General features: G+C 48.6%; 1 protein-coding gene across 6 annotated transcripts in view; it reads right to left on the bottom strand.

The window, feature by feature from the left end:
- eag (potassium voltage-gated channel protein ether a go-go) overlaps positions 1 to 23366 on the bottom strand; it is an 81512-nt gene that overhangs the window by 15526 nt on the left and 42620 nt on the right. For 2 of the 6 annotated variants that reach the window (XM_025298604.1, XM_025298600.1), the window contains exons 2-7: positions 16920 to 17020; positions 10068 to 10200; positions 7800 to 7811; positions 2100 to 2368; positions 1049 to 1348; positions 469 to 737 (exon numbers count right to left, since the gene is read on the bottom strand). In XM_025298604.1, coding sequence (XP_025154389.1) covers positions 469 to 737; positions 1049 to 1348; positions 2100 to 2368; positions 7800 to 7811; positions 10068 to 10200; positions 16920 to 17020 — 1084 coding nt within the window. The remainder of the gene's footprint in view (positions 1 to 468; positions 738 to 1048; positions 1349 to 2099; positions 2369 to 7799; positions 7812 to 10067; positions 10201 to 16919; positions 17021 to 23366) is intronic. The other 4 variants (XM_025298605.1, XM_025298603.1, XM_025298602.1 and 1 more) reach the window with 3 other exon arrangements.

The raw sequence follows: 23366 nt of genomic DNA on the forward strand, positions 1-23366 counted from the left end.
TCTATATGATATGATGATTACACCCTGTACAATATATTTAACTTAAGGAAAACATATCATAATTAATGACGAAAGAATGGCAACGTTCTCGCGCGTTTTACTCGACTCAAGTTCTCTCTCGGCGCGACGACGGCCCTCGGCTGTCAATAAGAAGCGACTACGCATCGGGGATCAACGCGTGCGTTTTCCCCGACGTACGAGGACGATGCAGCAGGATAGAGGAGAGAATCCACGAGAGGAGCGAAATATAAAGTTGGTCGGCGCGGTGCGCAGTCGATGCGTGCGTATATATATATATATATATATATATCACGTGACGTACAGCAAGAATCCACGGTGACGACGTTGGCGTATATGGATGTGTATATGGCAACGATCGTATATACGCGACGTGTCACCCCCAGCCCGTACCCCGATGGCGGCGGCGTTGTTACCTTGGATATGTGCGCGTACAGGGAGCAAAATCACCTTAATGTGACATACCAGATACAGGCCAGCCAGTGAGCAACCAACATGTAGAAACAGAGCAGAAGAATGAGCATCGCGGCTCCATACTCCAGATACCGATCTAGCTTGCGTACGACCCTGCCGAGCCTCAGCAGCCGCACCACCTTCAGAGCCGAGAACAGGCTACCAATCCCGTCCTCGTCGTGGTCGAAGGCGTTGAACACGTCGTACGGCAGGCAGCTCAGCAGATCGATGATGAACCAGGACTTGAGGTAGTTCATTCTGATCACCTGGAAGCAGCAGAGTCACCCGGTCGCACGATGGGGCGCGTGGCTGTCGCGGATACGAACTGGATGATCGTCAACATTCGAATTGTTCATTTGTCTCGTGTTTGTTCGCAACTTTGCAATTCACGATGCGAGTGATTGCCTTTCGAAGATTCATGAGAGGCGCGCGACGACTCTATTTCTATCTTCTTGCAGCGATGAAGAAGCATTTTCTCAAACGGGTCCCAACAACAACGGGTTGTGCGATCGTTGTGTCTCCCCGAGCGAGATGCGCAATTTTTCATGAAGGGACAACTCGGCGGAGGTGAGTTTACCTTCGGATCGGACACCACCTCGCCGCCGGCGCCGACGAACGTTGTGTGGAAATTGAGTACGATGTCGATGAAAAAGATCACGTCGACGATGCTGTCGACGACCAGGAGGGAGACGTCCTCGCTGGTCTTGTTCTTGAATGCGACGTTATACGGCACCATGATGGCTGTGTAAAAGGTCAAACACAAAATGATCCAGTCCCAGATCGCCTTAAATGCACAATAATGCAGTAGAATGTGCGGTGGTGTTTTCGGGGCTTCTTGTCTGTATTGCGGCATAACATCGCCGCTTAAGGACATCATCTGCAAGCGCAAGACGCGACGTGTTAAAAAACGTCTCGGGCATCGGCGGCGTCGGATCGACGTAGTCTGCTGTTTTACAAATACCACCCCCCGGAATTTCTCTCTTTTCCCCAGATTTCGGCAGACATTACGCGCTTGGCACGTGAATTACATTATCGCGACTATACAATCACTATATAAGATCCAACCGCCTCCATATCGACCCCCTTGGCCGTCTCGCGCGCGTACCATTTATCTGATATCTCTCTTTTCTTCTTCCTTACACCGAGTCGGGCTCCATTAGCTTCTCACGCTCCGAAGAGCTTTCAAATGCATGAGCCTTCTGTGTTGATAGAAGGAAGGTTCATGCAGATGTGCTTTCAGCTCTCCGTTAGCTCTCGACCAAGTCGGGCAATATTGAAACGGCGTTTCTGTTTCATCGATTTAATGATTTGATGAGAATTCACAAGTTGCGCCCGCAGCGCCCGCTGTCTTATCCGTTGTCCATATTGACTGTTCTTAAGCGATTCAATAATCGAGAAACTTTCAGCGACGAATAAGAGGAAGATACCGCGGGAGCCGAGGATATTCCGAGGAATAAATAAGCAGCTATCGAGATCACAGTCGCGCGCTCTCATGCGCAGGCAAAGTGAGGCATGATACAAAGTAAAATATAATTTACAAAAGTGCGCGCGAATGTATAAAACTAAAGAGTGGACGATTAAAAGTAAACGCAGCCCTCCTGCGCGGAAATCCCTTCGCAGTCACTCACATGAGCCAAGTGCGATTGTTTGGCGGTGGTCGGCACGGCTGTATCCTTCAGGGCCGGCAGGTGTGAGCTGAACTGAGAAACTAGGACCGATCTCGACCTGGTGACCGATCTGGCGAGTTTGGCGAATTTGGAGAGGCCGCCTTTGCTGTCGTCCGTCTCGATGGGCTGCTTCAGGGCGGTGATGTCTCGAAACGTCAGCAGGAACAGGACGACGAGGTCCCGCTCGTTCTTGATGGGCGCTATTTGCAGGAGCAGCCATAACGGTGTCTCTGTGTGCATCGTGAAGGGAACGACACCGCTATTATCCGCGCACGTGAAGGGGACGCGGATCGAAGGATGCGCACACACCTAATCTAGTTTCTAATTCAGAACTACTGACGTATACATACATACATACATACATACATACGTATACACATATGTGTACATATGCATGTTCAAGCATGATCGGCCGCAGGAAGATTGGAGCGAGACTGCGTGCCGCTCGCCACAGCGGGAGTCGAGTCTACGAGTCTAGTTTCGGCTCATCGTCAATTCGACTGGAAATCTTTCTGCTGCCGTACCCCGGAGTGTTCTATCATGCCACGTGCCGGCAACTTGCGTCACGATGCTGAGAGAGCTCTCGTGCTGTGCACAATGATAAAGACGTCCGAAGGCAGCGAAGGGGATAGAGCAAAGTGTGAGAAACTAATCACGGCGATCTTGCGTGTCGGGCAAATTTCACGGACTGCAGATCGATCGTGGGGCGGCCAGGGGAGGGGGGCGTGTATGTACGTGCGAACAAAGAACCGTTAGCGTTTGATGACAGTCATCGTCGGTCGTGAGGGTTAAGCGATTAAATGACAATCCATTCCAAACCACCGGCAGGAAGAAAGTAGAGAGCGAGCGAGCGAGCGAGAGAGAGAGAGAGAGAGAGCAAAAGAGGATCTATAGAAATATATAAAAGTGAGATGCTTCGTTTGCGAAAGGACAACAAGGTTTCCCCGACAATGCAATCCTCCCCGCAACACCGTGAATAAGAACGCGTCTATCTACCTGGAGACTTTCCTCTCTACGTGACAACGATGAATTGTACCTCACTATCGACTACCGCGTTGCCTCGGCTAAACTAGCTCCGCTAAATCGATCAGACATAATAACACTTTTGACACAGGCAGCACGCTGCGCCTCTAAGCCGCCGCGCCGTGCAATCCCCGCGGCGTGGCGTAGCGTGGTGATGCTTCAACGCTAGCTCATAAGTCTCGCTGTTCTAAATTATTGTCGCGCTACGCGCGCCATAATATTGCGCTGCAGCTGTCGCATCGAGGGGAAATCGATAGACATGCGAGATCGAAGCTGTATGCGAGTTCAAGCCGATGGAATCCAATTAGGGGATTCGCCTATATACACGCTATTTTGTAGAGCAAAGCATGCGGGCGTGCGGATGAACAGTACTGAAGAGAAAGTTTTCGTCGAAGTAGGAAGAGAGGAATCGCATATTAGAGTGCTTTGTGTAAGAGAGCGAGTGGAAGGGAGGGAGGGAGGGAAGGAGGGAGAGAAAGAAAGAGTGAGTGAAAGATAGGCGTGTCGCGATCGAGATGTCTAGAGCGCCTACGATGTGTCGAAGAAAAAAAGAGAGAGAGAGAGAGAGAGAGAGAGAGAGAGAGAGAGAGAGAGAGAGAGCAGTGCTTATTGTAATGTTGAAAGTTTTGCGAAAAGCGAGTAGGCGGAATAAAATTATTATTATTCCCGACTATGTGTGTATCGCGTGTAATCTCTCGCGCATTGTTCCGTAATGAAAAGCACGTCTTTGCGCATCCCGCTCGAGAGTATTTCCCGCCCGTCCTGGTGAACATTTTCTTTCTTTTTTTTTTTCGTCCGTCGTTGTTGTTGTCGTTCGCCCACGCCATCGCGCATCGACGCGAAGAACGAGGCGACTCCGACCGCGGCGATTCGTGGAATTTCCATTTTCGGGCCTGAGGGAATACAGCCGGCGTATAAGCGTTCGATAATATTTTGGCCGCCTCTCCCCTATACGTATATATGTATTTACCGACAACTGGCTTAATTAAGCAACCTTGTAAACCTGTCGAGCAATGGCGACGTATGAGAGAGAGAGAGAGAGAGAGAGAGAGAGAGAGAGAGAGAGAGAGAGAGAGAGAGAAAGAGCCGATATGAAATACATCGGCGGTGTGTATGTACTCGCCGCGTCCGGAAATTTCGTATTTTCGAGAGACGGCGAAAGGTGCGAAAATCGTCCACGTGGGAGTCATGGCGACGCTTTTAAACAGACGCGAATTGCCGCGCGCGCGAGAGGAAAGCCGAGCGAAGCAGGTTCGAGGTCGGTCGGGATAATTGCGACGTTAGAGCGGATTTAAGAGTCGGGAAATCTAATAATCGCGCTGCGAGAGACGCCGCGCGGCCGGGGCGAGCGATAATAGTCACGGGCAAAGATACGCTATTGCGGTTTACATTTACAGCGGTTACAAAAGTGATAACTACCAATTACATCGTTGGGAAATACTGCGGTCTCACATTTGCCGCGCTACTGAAATGATCTTGATTGGTCCGATATTAAACGCTGCGCGGACACCGATTCGTACGCACGAATGTAAATGGCGTAATTATATTGTAGCGGCGTGCTTGCGACGTGTGTTGTTGTGCGTTACACATTAATAAATGAAACAGCATGTCTGAGAGGGCCACGAGAGATGAAGTTCGCTAATGACAATAATGGCAAATGAAATATTTCGGTTTCCCCGCAATCCCGCAGTGAGTACGAGTTCGCCGCGGATTCCATTCGGGATCGCGAAATCGACGCGAAATAGATAAGAGATTCGCGAGCGAGACTTCGTCTCTCGATCAAGTTTTATCCTCGTCGACGCGATAAGACTCAAATTTGCCCTCTGAATGCGCGCGGTTTTTCATGCTGCGCGTTATATTTACACGTTCGTGTCGTCCGCGGGGATAAAGCGCGAACGAAAGCGAAACTCGTCGGAAATAAAAGCCTCCGCTTATCGCAACATGGCGTTTAATTAATTCGGCCTTTATAACGCCTGGTGCTTCCCTTCGCGAGTTAATCAATCTCGTGGGGGGGTTTGATAATCCTCCCAAGGTAACGCTCCTCTTCTCACCGAGGCGAGGAACGAGAGCGCCGTTGCATCCGTCTCCGTCCCTTCCGACGATAAGGGCCATTGGCCGGGCTTTTGTCCAGCAAAAAGGCACTTAGACTCGCCCGAACGGGCGTAATGTCGCGCGAAAATATCGCCCGTGATCTATTTTTACAGCCGTCGGCAAATGGTGCTATTGCGGAGAGAGGGAGGCTATATAACCTTTCCGTTTCTAACAGCTAGCGCGAGAGACACGCCGCCGTGGGCGGTCTCCGGTTATTACGGAGGAGGGGGGGGAGGGGGAAACGAAGGTGTCTCGAATGTGTACATTAGAAATGGAATTTCGAAAAAAACAAAGTCAACCAACCGCGGCGAGGTAAAGACTCGACGGCTAACGCCTCGACTTCGAATACGCCTCTCTCGCGCCGGTGTTAATACAACGGAAAGTGAAGAATGTATCGAACGTTTTCGGCAGCGTGACAACACTGCGACGCGCACTTATTCTGAAGTTGAGTTAAATGCAATCGACGCGTGAAAAAAAAAATATATATATATATATAAAGAGTGGAAAATACGACGCGAAAAATATGATCGGTCTGACTTTAGCACCTCCGCTCTTGCGAAATAATCCGGTCTTCGGTTATTATGGCTTTCGAAGTTTGCTACTCCAACGATGTGGTTCTGCGGAAGGAGATTTAACGTCATACAAGAGTCAACGCGCGTGGAGCGTAAGTTTGCGGTATTTTCGCGACTCGCGAGATCTTCGATCTTCGATCAGATCGAATGAAAGAACGCGAGACCGTGAGATGAAACCAAATCGGACCGAGACCGAGACTGAGTAGTTGAGGGAGGAATTACGTGCGGAGCAGGCCATTTCAAGGCCTATTTTTACAGAATTTTTTTACAGAAACGGTAAACAGAAACGGTAGGATCAATGAACTTGAAATTTTCACACTGTATTCATTAACGTTCAAAGTATAAAATAAATTTGTTACTATCTATAATAAATATCTAATATACAGTAGACATGTAGTTTTCCGCTTCTACCTCAAACACAGTTATATTTTATTTTATTCGTTCTTTTTTAAACATGATTACAAGTTGAAGAAAGTTTCATTTTCGATACTTTTTTTTTCGTACAGTCATTATTTTTCCAAAATTGGCCTCACTGCCTTCATTTTGGTACGGGCTATAGTGGCAACTATATATTTTAAAAATCTTTCGAATTTTTTGGTCTCAGAGCAGTGAGAGGCCCGGAATTATGTCGACAACAAATATAGAGCACGCAAACGGATGACTGCATTTTTAGATATAATTACAAATTGGATCGGTTCTTGTGATTCAATAAAATTTATTTTCTACTTTGAACATTAATGAATACACTATGAAAATTTCATGTCCGTTGATCTTATCGTTTCTGTTAAAAAAAAATCATAAAAATAGCCTCGAAATCGGCCTCCCGCCCTGTAATTCCCCCTTTAAGGGGACTGGAGGGTCAGACCATTGCTCAAAAATCGTGCTTGTTTTTCATAATATTTTGTGACGAACTGAATAAATGTGCAAGAACGGAAATTTTAGGAAATTATAGTTATACAACATATGAAGAGTAGAAAAATTTTGTTTATTAACAAATACTACTCGTATAAATATACGATATATATAGCTGAAATATACTCTCCTTTTTTCGTTTCAAGTTATCGTTTTTGCAGTAATATCTCGGCTCTCGATGGCCCGATCAGAGCGAATTTTAGCTAGAAATCTTGAGGAGGCTTGTCATTAACCGGTGAACCACTACAAAAAAAAATCGAACAAAATTAACAAAACGGCAGCTATTATTAGGAAAAAATTCAAATTTTTCAGTTCTGTTACAATAAAAAAATTGATATCTCAAAACGAAAGTCCATGGACAAGGAGTTGTCCATGGTTCACCCGAGAGCCACATGAACAAATATTATTGCTTCAAAACTTCAAATCGATACGCGAAGCTCAGTTCGGCAGCAGTGAGTTCGGAGAAATCACTGCAAAAAGTTGAACAATGAAATTTCAAGAAAAACGCGTTTAAAATTTAAGTGGACGTATATTTACATGAATATTTGTTTAAAAACAAAATTTTTCTACTCTTCATATGTTATATAAATATATATGTAAAATTTTCATTCTTGCACATTTATTCAGTTCGTCACAAAATCATGACCAAAAACAAGCACGATTTTTCAGTAATCTGACCCTCCGATCCCCTTAAATATAATTTGTTCAGATATAGACCGATCTGAGCCTCGTTGCAGCGAGCAGCGTTATAGCTCTTCTGATAACGAGTCTGACGATTCTCGAACGCCAACGAGCGGTCGATCGCGCATCACAGCAGGTGTACCATAAACGTACACAAAATGTCGTTCCTGAAGCATCGCTGCGCGATACCCTCGTCGGCGATGCTTCTCGGACGTGTCCCGCGTGGTTGTATAGATCGTTATGATATAGATCGGTATATATATATATATATAAATATAAATATATATCTGTCATATATGGTGTCTGTGTACTATCTTAGATTCGTGGGTGACTTACTGGTGGCATTTGCGAGCACGCTTTTGCGAACCTGTGCTAGACATACCTCGTGGGGTACCTTTAAACAGAACGATCTTTCATTATTGAGCTCAACACGTTGCGTCGTATTAAGGGAGATTGCGTTCTCCTCTACTGAGGAATCAAAACTTGTCGCGCGAACGTCGCACGAGGGAGCTTTCACGGAGAAAGAGAGAGAGGGAGAGAGAGAGAGAGAGAGAGAGAGAGAGAGAGAGAGAGAGAGAGAGAGAGAGAGAGAGAGAGAGAGAGAGAGAGAGAGAGAGAGAGAGAGAGAGAGATAATTAGAGAGGGAGAGAGAAAGAGACACAGTACACGAGTATCATCGAGAGTGAGATGACGTGAGGTGACGGAATAACGAACGACGATAACACGAATCTTGCCGGTCGTACACGTATCGATGTCGCTCAAGTGATGCGAACAGTTATGTTTCGATGTTCGATCGATATTGCGCATGCACAATGATACATCTCGTGCCTCGAGGCGTTTTCCCAAAGTGTTTCTCGAGAATCGATGGTTTCGCTGTTGGCGATCGTTGTCGTTGCTGTTTTCGTCGCGACTGCGAGGCGCGTCCGCTTCGTGTACACCGTAGTGAACAATTTATGCGTACGATTAATTGAAGCCACTCAGAGAGAAGAGAGAGAGAGAGAGAGAGAGAGAGAGAGAGAGAGAGGAAGAAGAGAGAGATGCAACGAACGTACAACAAGTCCGCGAGTTTTCCTCACGTCGTTGATTCTCAACGGCGATCTTTCCAGCGCGGCACAATACGGATCTTAAGATACGACAGAGGCAACACGTCGTGTGTCTTAACGCGCGAGGAAACACACATAAATTCTCAGGGTTTACGATGAGCATTATCTATCACGCGTCACGCTCCGTGCATAATACGCGCGTAAAAATGTTACTGTCTCGACACGACGTGACGGTGCAGCGAGACGAGCTGCGGAGCTACTCTCACGGCTCTCATCTCCGAGAGCAGCGTCTGCAGTTTGACCGCGCGACACGCCGTCCCGATGTTCATCAAGACGCAAATCTCGTGCTTGGCGTGTCGTAATTATTCGACACGAGTCGCGAAAATGCCGGGGGAACGTGCGATCACGTTCGCCGGGACAAAGAGGGCATGAAGATGTGAGCGGCGAGCGACCGAGGCCTTCGGCCTCTCTCGCCGCGTTTTGATCGGCGCGAGAAAGAGGGAGAGGAAAGAGAGCGGAGAGATCGTCGCGATTGTCAACGCGGTCTCGCTTGACGCGTGTTAATTCAAAGCGGTTCCACGCGGCGAAGTGTCGCGTCGGCTCGGCCGCGCCGGCCGGTTAAGCGGCGGCGGCGTCGTCGTCGTTTTGTTTTCCATTAAACACACACGGGCCCGTTGATTGCCGGCTACTTCGAACAGTTTCCGCGTGCACGGCGCATAAAGTGCACGGTGGCGCAAATAGGAAGCTAGATGCGGCCCGATAAACACGCGCATGCAAATCTCGCGCAATAACTCCCCGAGCCCGAGACTCCGCGGGGGAGAATTTTTCTCGCCGCTCCCCCGCCCGGGCCGCCCCGCTTCGTACAACGATCCAATTACCTTACGTGACGAACGCGGCGAGAAAAACGTATAGCATCCCGCTATCCCGGCCGCGATCCGCCAATTTCGCCGTAGGATCTGCCGAGTCGCGCGCGCGATTAACACGTTCGTTGCCAAACTGAAAATTTGAATTTCGTGTGGTGGCCAAAGTTATTTTTTCTTTTATTTATTTTTAGTCGTTTTTTTTGCACGATTGAACTGGCATTGAACTGAGTCTTTTCGAGGGTCCACAATAAAAAAAACAATCGCGTGAACGGCCGTTTGAGGTGAGGGGCAACGCGACACGCGATATCACGTGAACGGCAATGAACGTGTTAAACGACGCGGGCGGACGCGCGTGCTGTGGCTCGTCGCTAGCTATCCGGCGATTTTATCGGAACGGATAAATTGATCTTTGATCCGCACTTGTCGCGCGCGACAATATCGTACGCCAAATCTGACGGTGTTCCTTCGCCTACGGTCGACGTAACTTCAATTTCGTCGTGAGCGAGGAGCCGACCGACGATGCTTCGCACTATCCCGAATTCCACAGTATCGCGCAACTTTCCGCAACTAACTCTCCGGTTATCCTTTTAGATCCTTATTTTCCTTTTTTCTTCTTCTCTTTCAGGGGGTCAGGCGGCAATCGCGAGCAATCGGCGCCGCGAAACCATCGATTCCCGCGAGAAAGCCATGGACGCCACATTGAAGCCGCCGCATGCAAGAGACTCGACCGGTCGGAAAACTTACTGTTCTTCTTGTACAGCAGGATCTCGAATTGATCGTGGATCTGACCCTCGAGGCACTCCTCGATCCTGGCGATCGTTTCCTTGTCCGTCAGCTCCCCGTACATGAATCCGCAACGGCATGACTTTTGCATAACCTGCGAACAAAGCGGCAAACGCATGAGGCCGAGTCGACTTGCGACCGATGCTGTTCGTGGAACGTGTGTGTGTGTGTGAGACGCGCGTTCTCATTATAGATAAGTAATTGTAAGGGAAGCGCGGGTAGGTGATAAATACACGCGACGTACATGGCCGGTGGAGGATCGATTAATGCGCCTCATAATTAGAGCGGCCTGCCTACTATTATTAATCAGCACTTTGCGTTCATCATGTATCAATAGAGACTGCGAGACGCGAGTTAGGACTCGACATTGTCAAACGTTTACCGGGAAAGGAAGGCGAAGAAGAAGAAGAAGAAGAAGAAGAAGAAGAAGAAGAAGGGAGCGGAGGAGCGGAGTTTCTTCATTTCGATCTCGCCTCGGCGCGTGGTCGTGCTAGGCCGAGAACTCGCGCTCGCCGCGACGAGCGTAGGGATGCAACGATAAGTCGATAATATCGAAATATCGATATATCGAGAGACAAATCTCGAATATTTTTATCGATATTTTTTTGTCTCCGATAAAATCGACGTATCAATATGAATTTTACTGATTTTCGTATTTTTCAGTTACAGCTCTGGCGACCTAGTACGATTCTACGACCGAGATAAAAATTACAAAAGTGAGTGATTTCATTAGAATATATATATATTATGTAATTGCTCGATGTCTAGTAAATTCGCTCACTTTTGATGATTTCCACCTCAACCGTTTAATAGATCTCCCGCTTCATGTATGTGATGATCTTCGGCAAATATGACTGCGATTCATTATATATTTTCTAATCTAATAAGAATACAACAATAAATTACATGAATTACATACATACAAAAATTTTTAAAAGATCTTTTCAAATTTTCCGTGCCCCCCCCCCTATGTGTATACATTTTTTTATATAAATATTAATATAAATATCGATATTTTTCAAAATTATCGATATTATCGTCATCGATGGTTCTGAATGACGATAATATCGTTATCGATATTTTGAGAAACCGTTGCATCCCTAGACGAGCGAGCGACGAACGCGCGCGAAATAGAGGACGGATGGTACGGGGAGGAAGTAGGGTTGCCAAATCCAAAAGTAAAGATTACCGGATATTTCTTCTTTGGTAACAAACCCAAACCGAACTAAATCGGTAAAGATGTAATAATCATAACGTTATATTAAATACAAAATGTGACAAGAATTTATTTACAATATTAATTTCCAAACAATTTTATAAACAAGACTTGATTGAATAAAATAATAAACTATTACTTCTTATATATATATATATATATATATATTCCATATATATATATATATATATATATGGAATGATGGATCGGCGGATCATCTACTAGATGGCTTTTTTCGTGGCGCTCGATCGTTTGTAGACGCTTGAAACGGAGAAACATTGCTAAAATCTCAATTCTCATTCCATTGATTGGATATAACTTAAAAGCCGGTCATATGACGTCCGGTTTGACTTATTAACCGGACACTGGACGAGACTTCTGAAAACCTGACAGTCCGGCTGAAAACCGGCGGGCAGTTGGCAACCCTAGAAGAAAGGCGTAATTGCGAATAACAGCCGCCGTAAATCAGAGCGCGCGCGCGTAAAGTTACATTTCCCTTTAAATAGCCGCGGATCCCCCGCGGATCGATCGCATGAAAGTCAAATCCGTCCCCCGGCTCGGAAATAAGAATACGCGGAATAGCGCGCGGGGTATCTTCGGACGGGAAGGCGGGCGCGCGCGTCAAACGCCATAAGCGGCATCAGTCACGCCGTATAAATTGTGCCTCGAAATATAGCGATCCCAGGGATCGATAGGGGCGGATAGATTGGGCTGACCCGATTTTTCTTATCAAACGGCCGACGAAAGCGAGAAACGGCCACCGAGGGCTGCCATTCGTGCGGGATATCGGGCGTAGCGGCCGATATCGTGTGTGTGTTTTTCGACCTCGAAACAGATTTATTAATCCCGTAGCGCTGACCTTTAAATCCCGGCTCGACTCGCCGCCCCGACGCAACAGGGAGCGATATAACTTCCCGTGCCGTGCCGTGCCTCGAAACCTGCGCCCTGCAATTTTTTTAATTGGACGCGCGCAATCAGCCCGCGATCAGATAACGTCGACGCCGACGTCGACGTCGACGCCGTCGCGGTGTCGTCAAATGCCGTCGACATCGTGTACGCGCGCCACGTGCCTGGCGGGGGAGGAGGGGAGGGCGGGGGGAAGGGTTGAAGAAGCACGGGGAGAGTCCTGCCTCATCGTCGCGCCATTAACTCGCGCCGCGAATTCCGGTATTAGAGAGTGATTTGTTTCGAATAATCCCCGACTCCATCGAGACACACAATGCTGCCGCGCGCGCGCGCGCTCGTATCTCTCGTTTCAATATTTGTGCGAGCGTACGGATGCGCGATGAAACGGCACGGAAATAACGCAATAGCCATATTTCCCGTACAAAGCGATAGATCGCGCAGACTCTGCCCTTTGTTTCTCTGTTCTTTTTTTTTTGTTTTTTTTTTCCCACTAGCTCTCGCTCCTAGCGTATGCACATTGAAACGCGGGGTATGACCGCGAGCTGCGACAGCAGCAGCACTCGCAGGGAACGGAAATGCCGGCTCGGATGGGGGTGGTGATCGGCTCGGGTTGGGTTGGTGATCGGGGAGCGCTATCGGCCGTAACGCTACGCTGCGAAAAAGACGTGATTCTCCTCCGAGGAAGGCGACGTAAAACGCGAGAGGGAGAGATTCTACGATTGTATGATTACATTAACCCGATTGCGTCTTTGAGGCCGCCTCCCCTGGCTGTAATCGGATTAGAGAGAGTCATGATTCTCCTTGATAACGCCGTTAGAGTACGTGGAAGTGCAATTCAGACGAGCCAAAGGTCGTCGCGCGCGTGTTTTCTATTTCGTTCCCGCTCAGGCGGGAGAAGATTTATCGTCGCTGCGCGACGCGCGCGCGGTCGTACGGGAGCGGAGAGAAAAAGAGATTGCGACATTAACGAACTCGCGAGCGATGGCCCCTTTATCGCGACGTAATTGTCCAGGGAAGAGAGAAAAAAAGTCGCAGGCTACCGTCACCGCTAACGTCACCGCGAAAACCGTCGGAGGCGCGCATCCCGCGGCGGCTCTCGTCGTCGCCTCTCCTCCGCCCCCCATCGCGTAAACCTCCCCACAAAAGCACCCCCAAGCCGGCTGCCAGTAATGGAGTTTGCAAACCCCAAATCCATGTATCTTCCCGAACAATAGGATTGGAACATTGGGAGCCTTACAGGAACGATGGTTACTCAGTCTCTCCACCTCTACGTCGCCGTTTTGTTCGACGACGCTGCGCTGCCATGCCGGGGCGTCGCGTCGAATCGTGCTGAACCGATCGAATAATTCAAGATGCTCGATATATTGGGTATTAAACTTCGTCACTGTAAACTGAAGTGTGTTACAACGACACGCTTGAATTTCGTTTCGAATTGCGTTTCGTTGGCACAAAACTCGACATATTGAATGCGCCAAAAAAATATGTTATTTACACTTCGACCGAATGGAATATACTGATTCTTAACACGTTCATTGCCGTTCTTCACGCGATATCGCGCGTTGCCCCTCACGCGATTGTTTTTTATTATTATGAGTGACAAACCAGGACCCTCGAAGAGACTCGGTTCAATGCCAGTTCAATCGTGCAAAAAAACGATTAAAAATAAATAAAAGAAAGAATAACTTTGGCCACCACACGAAATTCAAATTTTCAGTTTGGCGATGAACGTGTTAAAGCCTAATGACAGGGCTTTCGTATGAAGAAGTTGGCTTCAGTAGTGGGCCGATGCCATTAGGTGCTCATTGCGCCATTCTCTTGTAAATCCTTTAACATCAAGTTTAATACCCAATAAGTGGAAACAGCAATTTTCGCGTGTCTCTCCCGACGTCACTTTACGATTCCTTCTTCGTCCCTCCGCGCAGCAGCGCGCGATCACCGCGTATCCTGTTTACCGCGGCGCGCATGATTTACGACTGTTTTTTTCTGTTTCTCCTTTTCTCCTCTTCCGGAGGGGTAAGTTCCACGTGGAGTCAGTTCCACGTGGAACTTTCGGCGAACGCGTGGATCGCTATGGGCGCGCGGATCTTAATCGACGTTTATTCGCGAATGAGTCAACAAGAGGCTGCGTGCACAATCGTTACAGTGCAAGCGATATGTGGAGTGAAAGATGAGCTCGTTCCCCGGGAAACTGTCCCGGGCCGAATGTTGGGTGTGGATTTTAACAGCGGCTCGGGGAGCAAGACGCTTGGAATATATCGTGAGCGTCTTCTTCCCTCCCCCTTGGAACTGGACTCCCCTTTTTAATTTCGCGCAAATCCCGGGATTCGGCCGGCCGGCGCGCACGATAACGAAATATCCCGTAATAATCCTTAAACCGAGAGTTAAATTATTCGGGTCCGGCGGGTAAGCCGTATCATCGATCGGGCAAATTAGCCATTAGCTGAAGTTTGATATCACGGACCGCTGCTCGCCGCGACGATAACATCGCTCATGGATTTCTCGCGCGCGCCTTGCGCGCCAACTCTTATCCGTGCGCGCGCGCGCGCGCGCGCGGCCATAAATCGATGTCGATGAATCAACTCGCGCCAGTCGCCGAATCCTGTTATCCGCGCCGCTCGCGCCACTCTCGTCCTGCCGGGTGAAGGATAGCGCGCGGGATAACCGAGCCGTTGCTCATACAGCACCGCCAGGTGGACGGATCTCGGGACGGTTGTTTCGGCATACACACGGCGATGTAGTAAATAACGTTTCGGCGGATTAAAGATCGACGCGATGCGCAGCGCGACCGAGCGAACGGTGAAGCGAGGTGCGAAATGTTACGTAGCGTCGAGAAATTGCGCCGCAATTGCCGACTCTCGGCTATCTATTGGCTTGTTCGGAAAGTAATTTCGGGTCTTTTCGAACAGATGATGCTGGTTGCCTTTCTGGAGCAGTCAATCTCATTTCAAACCAGAAAATCATTTCACATTTTTACAACGCACATTTTAAGCTTCATTTCAGCAAAAGAAAAAAAAGTTGTTTTGGAATTGCGCTAGGAGAAATGTATTGTTGCGTGAATCAAAATTTTGTTGTAACAACAAAATAATTTGGTTAAAATATGCCCAACGGAACTGTTTAGTTCCTGCAAACAAATATCTTGTTTGATTACGGTTTGTTCGTATAATGTAATACTTTTGTTACAGCAAGCAGAAAGCTTGAACTGAATATGAATTTTGTTAAAAATACTATAATTTTTTCTTAATATATAAAATCTAAATTTTAGCGCACAGAAAGACAAAATAGTATCCATTGGGCATTATTTTAGTTTATGTAAAATAATATTTCGTTATTATGTAACTTTTATGGATAAAATAACTAAAATGCTTAATTTTTATATATAAAGTCTAAGAACAAAATCATTTGGTCCAGAGAACAAAGCAGAAAAATATACTTAGTTGTGACAACTAAATATTTTGTTATATAAAACAAGATATTTGGTTGCTATTAAAAAATGCCTCAACCAAACAGTTTTGTTAGAGATACTAAATTCTTTTTCCTAGTGCGGTCAAATTGTTTTTGTTTGGCGTCGCATCCAAAATGGAAAACCAACGTGCGCGTTTTCGTCACATTTTGCTTTTTTATTACCGTAAATGCAATGATGCAGCGCAAGCAAGAAAAGAATTGTGTGCCGTGCATGGAGAGAATGTGTCGACTGAACGCCAGTGTCAAAATTGGTTTTCGAAACTTCGTTCTGGGAATTTCGACCTCAAAGATGCACCACGTTCTGGAAGGCCAGTCGAGGCTGATGAAGACCAAATAAAGGCATTGGTGGACGCGAATCTCACACAAGTTTAATGACTCGCCAGAAGTTGTTAGCGCTTGGATGGGATTCGCTACCTTATCCAGCATATTCACCTGATCCGGCACCATCCGATCATCATTCCTTTTGGCCACTGCAAAAATCTTTGGATGGTAACAATTTCGATTCAAATGAAGATGTCAAAAACCACCGAATTCGGTCTTCAGCCAATAAGGACCGGAAATTCTACGAGCGTGGAATCATGTTATTATCTCGAAGATGGCGAGAGGTGTTGGAACAAAATGCTCGATATACTTAACGGAATAAAACTTTTCTTTCTATCAAAAATATCGTCTTTCATTTTCATAGAAAAAACCGAAATTACTTTCCGAACAAACCAATAATAAAATGCGCATCGGCCGAGACGAATGAACTTCTCGAACGAGCAGACCCGACACGCTGCGCAAAGCAGTCGGTCTGCGATAGGTTTGATAAGCCTTCAGTTCCGTTCGCTCTAATTTCGGGGGAAAAACATTTTCCACACAAGCCACACGCCACCACGCTAACTGGAGTCGGACGAGCTGGTTTAAGGCTCAAGGATTACGACTTCAGACAGCAGCGGGGAACTTCGGCTGTTGGCCGAAGATTAAGTCTTGAAGTTGGAGCAAGAGGCTAAAGGCTTATTATACCCATTGTGGATCGCTACTACTAACTGCTCGACGAGGTTACGCAAGAAGCGCGTCTCGCACGTCGCGCGCGAATGCAAGCGTGGAAGCGAGGAGGTGATTCCGCGAAAGACGTCGGAATGAGATTAGATGAAGAGGATGAAGAGGAAAGTGGGCAAAACGAGAGAGAGAGAGAGAGAGAGACGGGACCTCAAGTGTTAATCGTGTTAATAAGGTGTACCTCATACCTCGGCACGATTGTAGCCGGAGATCTTGCAAAAGCTCTCGTTGCAATAGACGATCGGGAAGTCGACGATCTGGGCGTTTGCCAGTAGGAAGCTGCTATCGGCTGCGAACAAAAAGAGGAAAGAACGAGACATTATTCCTTTGCATAATGGAACGTGACACGCTATAGCAAAGATACACATTTCTCTTCGTCTCTCATCTTTTTCTCCCCCCTCCCCCATCCCCCCACCCTCTCTCTTGTTCTCTTTTTTTTCTTTTTTTCCTTCGCTCGAACAGAGCGCCTTTTGTTCGCGGTTTTGTTCAGCGCTGCTCTCTCCCTGGATACGAGGTGGCGTCTCCTTCTCCCCTTTGTCCTCCATTTCGCTAGAAATTCGCAAACAAACGCGCGCGCGTTGGATCTGTCAAACATGAGGCAAACGCGAGAGAGAGAGAGAGAGAGAGGGGGGGGAGAGAGAGAGAGAGAGAGAGAGAGAGCTCTACACCAACCGAATTCAATTTGGAGCGTCTCGAGCGCGTCACGACTCCGACTCTGAGAGTCGCAGTCCGTTTCAGCCGGCGGAGCCGGTCTCGTCGTCGAGCACGCGCGCTCGCGGCGCTTCTTCGACGAGGACGTAACTGTTGTGTCTCGTCGACGAGCCATTAAGCTAATATATGACTAACACGCGCGCAGACGGCGAACAAAGCGGCAGACGAATGCGCGCGAGTCGCGCGTCTAAACCGGGCGGACTTAACCGAGAGCAAGCGTCCTCGGCGATAAATCACAGGTATCACACGCGGCGTACGCGCGTAACGAACTCGGCGTTATGCCGATGTAAAAGTGTCGCGTGTGTCGACAGTGCGACGAATCACATGTGGCGAATGGTCGGTGGCGCGGTAATCGATAGCCCCTGCCCCCCCGCTCTTCCTCGCATAAATCCACATTATCCGCCTAATGGGTGTTCCGCAAGTTTTTCGACGATGCCGGTTCATTTAAAGTTGGCCGATAAATTACGCGCGCGGGTTATTAACAACCGCGGAGACAGCGCTCTCCGGGCTCATAATGCGAGTTTCGCGGAAACGCAGCGGCGCGGGACGAACAACAGTGCGGTGGACGCCGCGCTGGGGGGCCACGCCTTACCGTGGTTATCCGATTAACCGTCGCGTGTAATTAGCGATTGAACGAGGGTCGATTTGTTTGCCGATACTGCCGGCGGGCGCCGAGCAGTCAGATCTGTCATGCAAACAGCGCCGGCAAACGATCTCCCGAAAACGAGAGAAGTCCCCGACGAGAGTTCGGCGACGAGTCGACGACGACGACGACGCTCGTTCGTCGATCCGTGACTCGCCCTGCGCTCATTATAACCGCTCCAATATTACGTCACAGTCTTTGTCGAAGCGCGCTAATGAACATAAGCCGTCGGAGCGGTGATCCTGACTCGAGAGCGGTTACCGCGGACTCGCCGTACAACGATCGCGATTATTATGGCCGCCGGCTAAACGTTCCACCGCGACCGCGAAAGCGCTGGTTTCCGAAGGACGATCGTTCTCCCGCACGGGGAACGTCGCGCTTACGTCGGGAATATCGACTCGGCGAACATCGAACTTAGCCCTTTGAGGCACGTATTTTTCAGAAAATCCGAATCATATGAGAATTTATATACCGGGGTTTCCGAGGTCGCTTCCGACCGACGAATCCGTTATCAGATTTTCGAAATTCCAAATGGCGGACGGCAAATATGAAAAATCGCGATAATTTCGGTGACAATGAGTTTCGGACCTCGGATTCGTAATCAGCGGCCTTGAAAGCTAATCAAACAATACAATTTCAGCTAATCATATAAAAATTTTATGATCCGCCATCTTGGAAAGTAAATTTTAGAATATGGACCTCAGATTCGTAATCGGCGAGCTCAAAAGCTAACCAGAGTACAATTTTAGCTAATTTTATGCACATTCTATGATCCGCCATCTTGGAAAATGAATTTTAGAATGTGGATCTCAGATTCGTAATCAGCGACCCAAAATACCCCCAGATCTTGATTTTGAGCAAAAGATTCACTCATAGTTCGTGGAAAATGATTTTTTCTCTGTGAAAAATGTGTGTTTCTCACACTTTGTTTACTTATAATAAATGGACAGACAACCTCATGCAACCTCTCATGTATGCTCCCATATCATATAAGAAGCTAAAAACCGCAGAAAATCCGCACAAGATCCCGCAAATATGAAATATTTCATGAAAATGTGAGAATAAATAGGTAAGTAATTAGTATAATAGCTAAGTAAGTATATGCTTACCACTATGCCTCAAAGGGTTAATCCACGACGTGGATGCGGAGGATTCATAAAATTTCAAAACGGTCGCCGCAATATCGCGACACCCACGAAAGCGAGGAGGAGCAAGGGGAGGGGAGGGAAGGAGAAGACAAAAGAAGCTACGTCCGCGTAAGAAAAAGCACGCGAGGACGATCGTTATCCCACTATAGCCTCGCCGTCGCAGTGCGACTCGCTTACCGGGCATCCCTTAAATCTTAAACGATGATCGTCTAACGATCCGACTGTAAAGGACGCACGAGTGCTCGTTAACGACCGGCGAGTCGACAGAGTCGTGGTGCGACAGCGACGGGCGACCGCGGCGGCGGGAACTTTACGGTATTGCCGATTTTACAACGCGCGCACGCGTCAGCGAACGATTAGGACTGCGATCCACTTTGCGCCAGGATCACGATTGTTGCAAATGTTCTGAACGCTACGCGTGGAATACGGTTAGATGACGCGGCAGTCGCTACGGAAATGAACCAGCCTGTAGTCCGTTCCAAACTTGCGATTGAATCTGAAATCGAGGGGGAGGGCGGAGGAGGAGGCAGATTTTTGGATATTGGCAAATTGTAAAACTACTCTGTGGAATTTTTTTATGGTACCTGAAGAAGCAAGAAGCACAATCTCCCTTAGTTACGTCTGTCTTATACGTAAAACTTGTCCCCTCATTGAGCGGCGTTCCCGGCATCTTGGGCGTATTTTTACTACACAACTATTCGAACTTGCCGTCAAGCTTGCGAAGGCCACAAATTGTGAGGTAAAGCGTCCGGAGCGCGATGGCGGCGAAAATGATGATGTATACGCGATGACATAACAAACTGTGCCGCAGCGTTTCGTAAGCGATAAACGAACCATCCGCTTAGAGCGCTAAATGGATCGCGGATCAGACCGAGTCCGGAAAAGTACCGCTTTCTTTTTCCTCGGCCGACGGAGGAACGCGAGAGCTTCTTTCTCTTCGTCCTCTCTCGGTTACGCGGGAGGAAAACTCCCACGCGCGGTTTGTCGAGTCGCGGTGTCAGCAAAAATTCGCATCGGCCGACGCACGTCGCGATTAATTATGCAAAGCGATGCGCGGAGGACAATGATTGTTGCAAGCCCGATAATACCCCGCCGCCCGGGGACGATATATCTCCGATATCCAAATATTGTCGTCTCGGAAATACAAATTCAAGCGACGTCCTCGCCGCGGCAGAACAATGCGAGTGTCTCGGAGCGGTCGGGACGGGGGAAGGGGGGGACGTGGGAGCGAGGGCAATGTAGGCGATTAAAAAGGACTCGTTCGCGGACTCACGGCTGGTTACCGCTATAATGAACTGTCGCGCATGCGGACACTGGGAACAGCCCCCGGTTAAGCAGCGCGGATCTGCACAAGTACTAAAGCACTATTTCTGTCCGCCATTCCTATTCTTTCTCTATCCCGGGGATCTCGCGGAAAGTCTGATGCACTCCACCGAGCGTATGATCTCTGAAGTGGGTCCTGTTGCATTCAGCGCGTTGTGAAATATATACTGTCCTATGTGCCGGCTATATATACGTACGTACCGGGTGTATCCGTAACATTTGCAGCACCAGCCGGTCGTCGCGCGGAGGCTTTCAACGACTACGAAGTGCTTTCGAGGGGACACTCGATCAAAAGTGCCTCCTTGCTACACCGTCGACCTCTCTCTCTCTCTCTCTCTCTCTCTCTCTCTCTCTCTCTCTCTCTCTCTCTCTCTCTTTTTGCCCTTCCCTTGCTCCTTCTGTTCTCTCTCCTCCTTCTCCTCCTCTTTCACCTCCTTCACCTCCTCTTCGTCGACGGGACGAGAATTCCCAACAGAATTTAGTTAGTCGCGTTAGTATGGATTTTATGCGGGCAACTATTCACACGACCACCTTGGCTCGTCCGGAATGCAAAAGTACAAATTTAGGTGGGTAATATCGTAAAAACATGGCGTAACGTACGCGAGAGTACGGCGACGTAGGGGGAGAGGAAATGTCCACACGACGGAATAATTCGTCGTTGTTCCAACTTGCGGAGGGGCATCTTTAGAATTGGAACTGTGTGCCTTTTCAGGCAACAATGGAACCACGGACTATAATACTCGGGGACTTATTCGAGGAGCGAACGTATTCTTAATGACTTAACAAATGTAATATATATGCCGGAAGCAGCTTCTGTGAGAAAGGAAGGAGGACGTAGACGTGGACACGGGAAGTGAAGCGGGACAGAGACACGGGCTATCTTCGAGCGATGCTCGGTCCTCCGAAGGTTTATGCGGAGATATTTAACGCTTTTCAGCGCTTTAGAAAAGTAAGCTGTTGGTAAATCTAATCCCGCGAAGCGAAGGAACTCATGAATATGTACGAGGATCAAGGGGCGCGCGGCAAAAGCTTACACCTCGTAGCGCCGCATAAAATTTGCGACTTAGAAGACATATATATATATATATATATGTCTTCTAAGTCACTCGTGAAATTTATCAACTCCCCTCGCCCGCCCCCTCTGACGGCGCAACAACTTTACGACGCCCCGAATTCCCGATTAGCGCAGCGGGTTACCTGTTTGTAAATGGTCAGTCGAGTGTATTTATCCGCGAAGTAGCCGGACGCCATGTGTACTATTACAAGATCGCCACGTGGTTCGCCACGGAACACAACAGAGAATCAACCCCCGCGGTCGATCTGCAGTTATCAACTACCGACCAGGAATCGGTCATCGAGAGTCCTGAATAATTACCGGCGGATAACTGGACGTCCATCCACGCGACGCGAACCGTAATTCTCCGACTGATTCTGGAACTGATCTCTTCACACGGCGGTACCGCCAGCGCAACCCCCCTCCCCTCCGGCCCCCCGACGACGAAAAATGTCGGAAGGACGAGAACTTCTCCCTGCGGAATATCTCACGCGTTCCTGAAAAATGTCCGCACATGTATATACTTTATACCGCTAAGGTACACCTGAGACATGTACCTCGGCTAATTTCGACGACGAATTCACAATTTCCTTCACGGATTCGCAGGAGCGGGAGCTCCTGCGAACGTCTGAAGCTCATGTATTATTGTGAGCAATATCGGATCGTTCGACGACCGCGTATCCGATATTGATGATATTGGCGAAGCTCGTGAAAAATTATTGAACGCGATCGACGCGAGAGACGCCGAGTCCCTCTCCGAGGCGCTCTGCGACTTCTCCTTTGAAACCGCCCTCCTCCGCGGTCGAAGGATCCCACCACCACCGCGCGCCGCCGCGCGGATCTCCCTTTTATCCCCTGAATGAATTCTTCCAGCGTCGCGGAATAAACGCGCTTCATCGCGATCACGAGCTCGGCGATAGGTCGTACGTCAGCAATTAATTACTCGTAGCAGTCGCGTCGGGATGTTTTATCGCTTCGCTGCAAATACTTCCTTCCTGCAGGAGCGAGCGAGAGCAATGAAATTCGCTGCTCGACGATACGCTGCCCGTATTGTTAACGGCCACGGCCAATTAGAAGTGCCGCGTAATTCGCGTTCTTTCGCCATCGATTTTACGAAGGTCCTCCTTCACGGAGATAGGTAGATAGCGAGAGAGAGGGGGGGCGAGAAGGGGGGAGAAGACAAAGAGACGCAACTCTCAGCCGTAGCGTCTCCCTGTAACTTCCGCCACGCGCGGTTACTTCGGGGTTGACGTTACACACCGCTTAAACGGTTGTCTTGTCTAATCGATACCACGCGGCGCGGCGGCCGCCAAAGTACAAGCGAATCATTATTATTTCCGAATGCACTGCGGGATCGGTCGCGGTGCATTCGTTATGCATCAGACATGGGAGTGCATTTCCGCGCGCTATACGCGATAAATTTCAACTTAACGAGCCCTGATTGCCGCCAACGCGCGCCACGGCACGCGCGACCGCACCGCCCTCCCCGGAGCTTTACGTGTCTATTAATTAATAATTCGTGTGTTATGAAGTCATAACGCGCGCGCGCGCGCATGGTAATGTCGTCTTGAGACGTGCACGCTCGTCCGCTCGTGCCTTCGTCGTCGAACGCCGCGCCTCGCGGTGCGGCGCGAGCCGTGCCAGGGTCAGTAATCACTGAACTTCGCGGCCGTTGTTATTAGCCGCTTTATAGCCCTGTGGAACGTTACCCGTCCCCTCCCCCCCCCCTCGTCCTCGACCCCAAGATTTCCGACTC

This window comes from Harpegnathos saltator, unplaced genomic scaffold (genome assembly GCF_003227715.2).
Source record: "Harpegnathos saltator strain DR-91 unplaced genomic scaffold, Hsal_v8.6 scaffold225, whole genome shotgun sequence".
Lineage (NCBI taxonomy): Eukaryota > Metazoa > Arthropoda > Insecta > Hymenoptera > Formicidae > Harpegnathos > Harpegnathos saltator.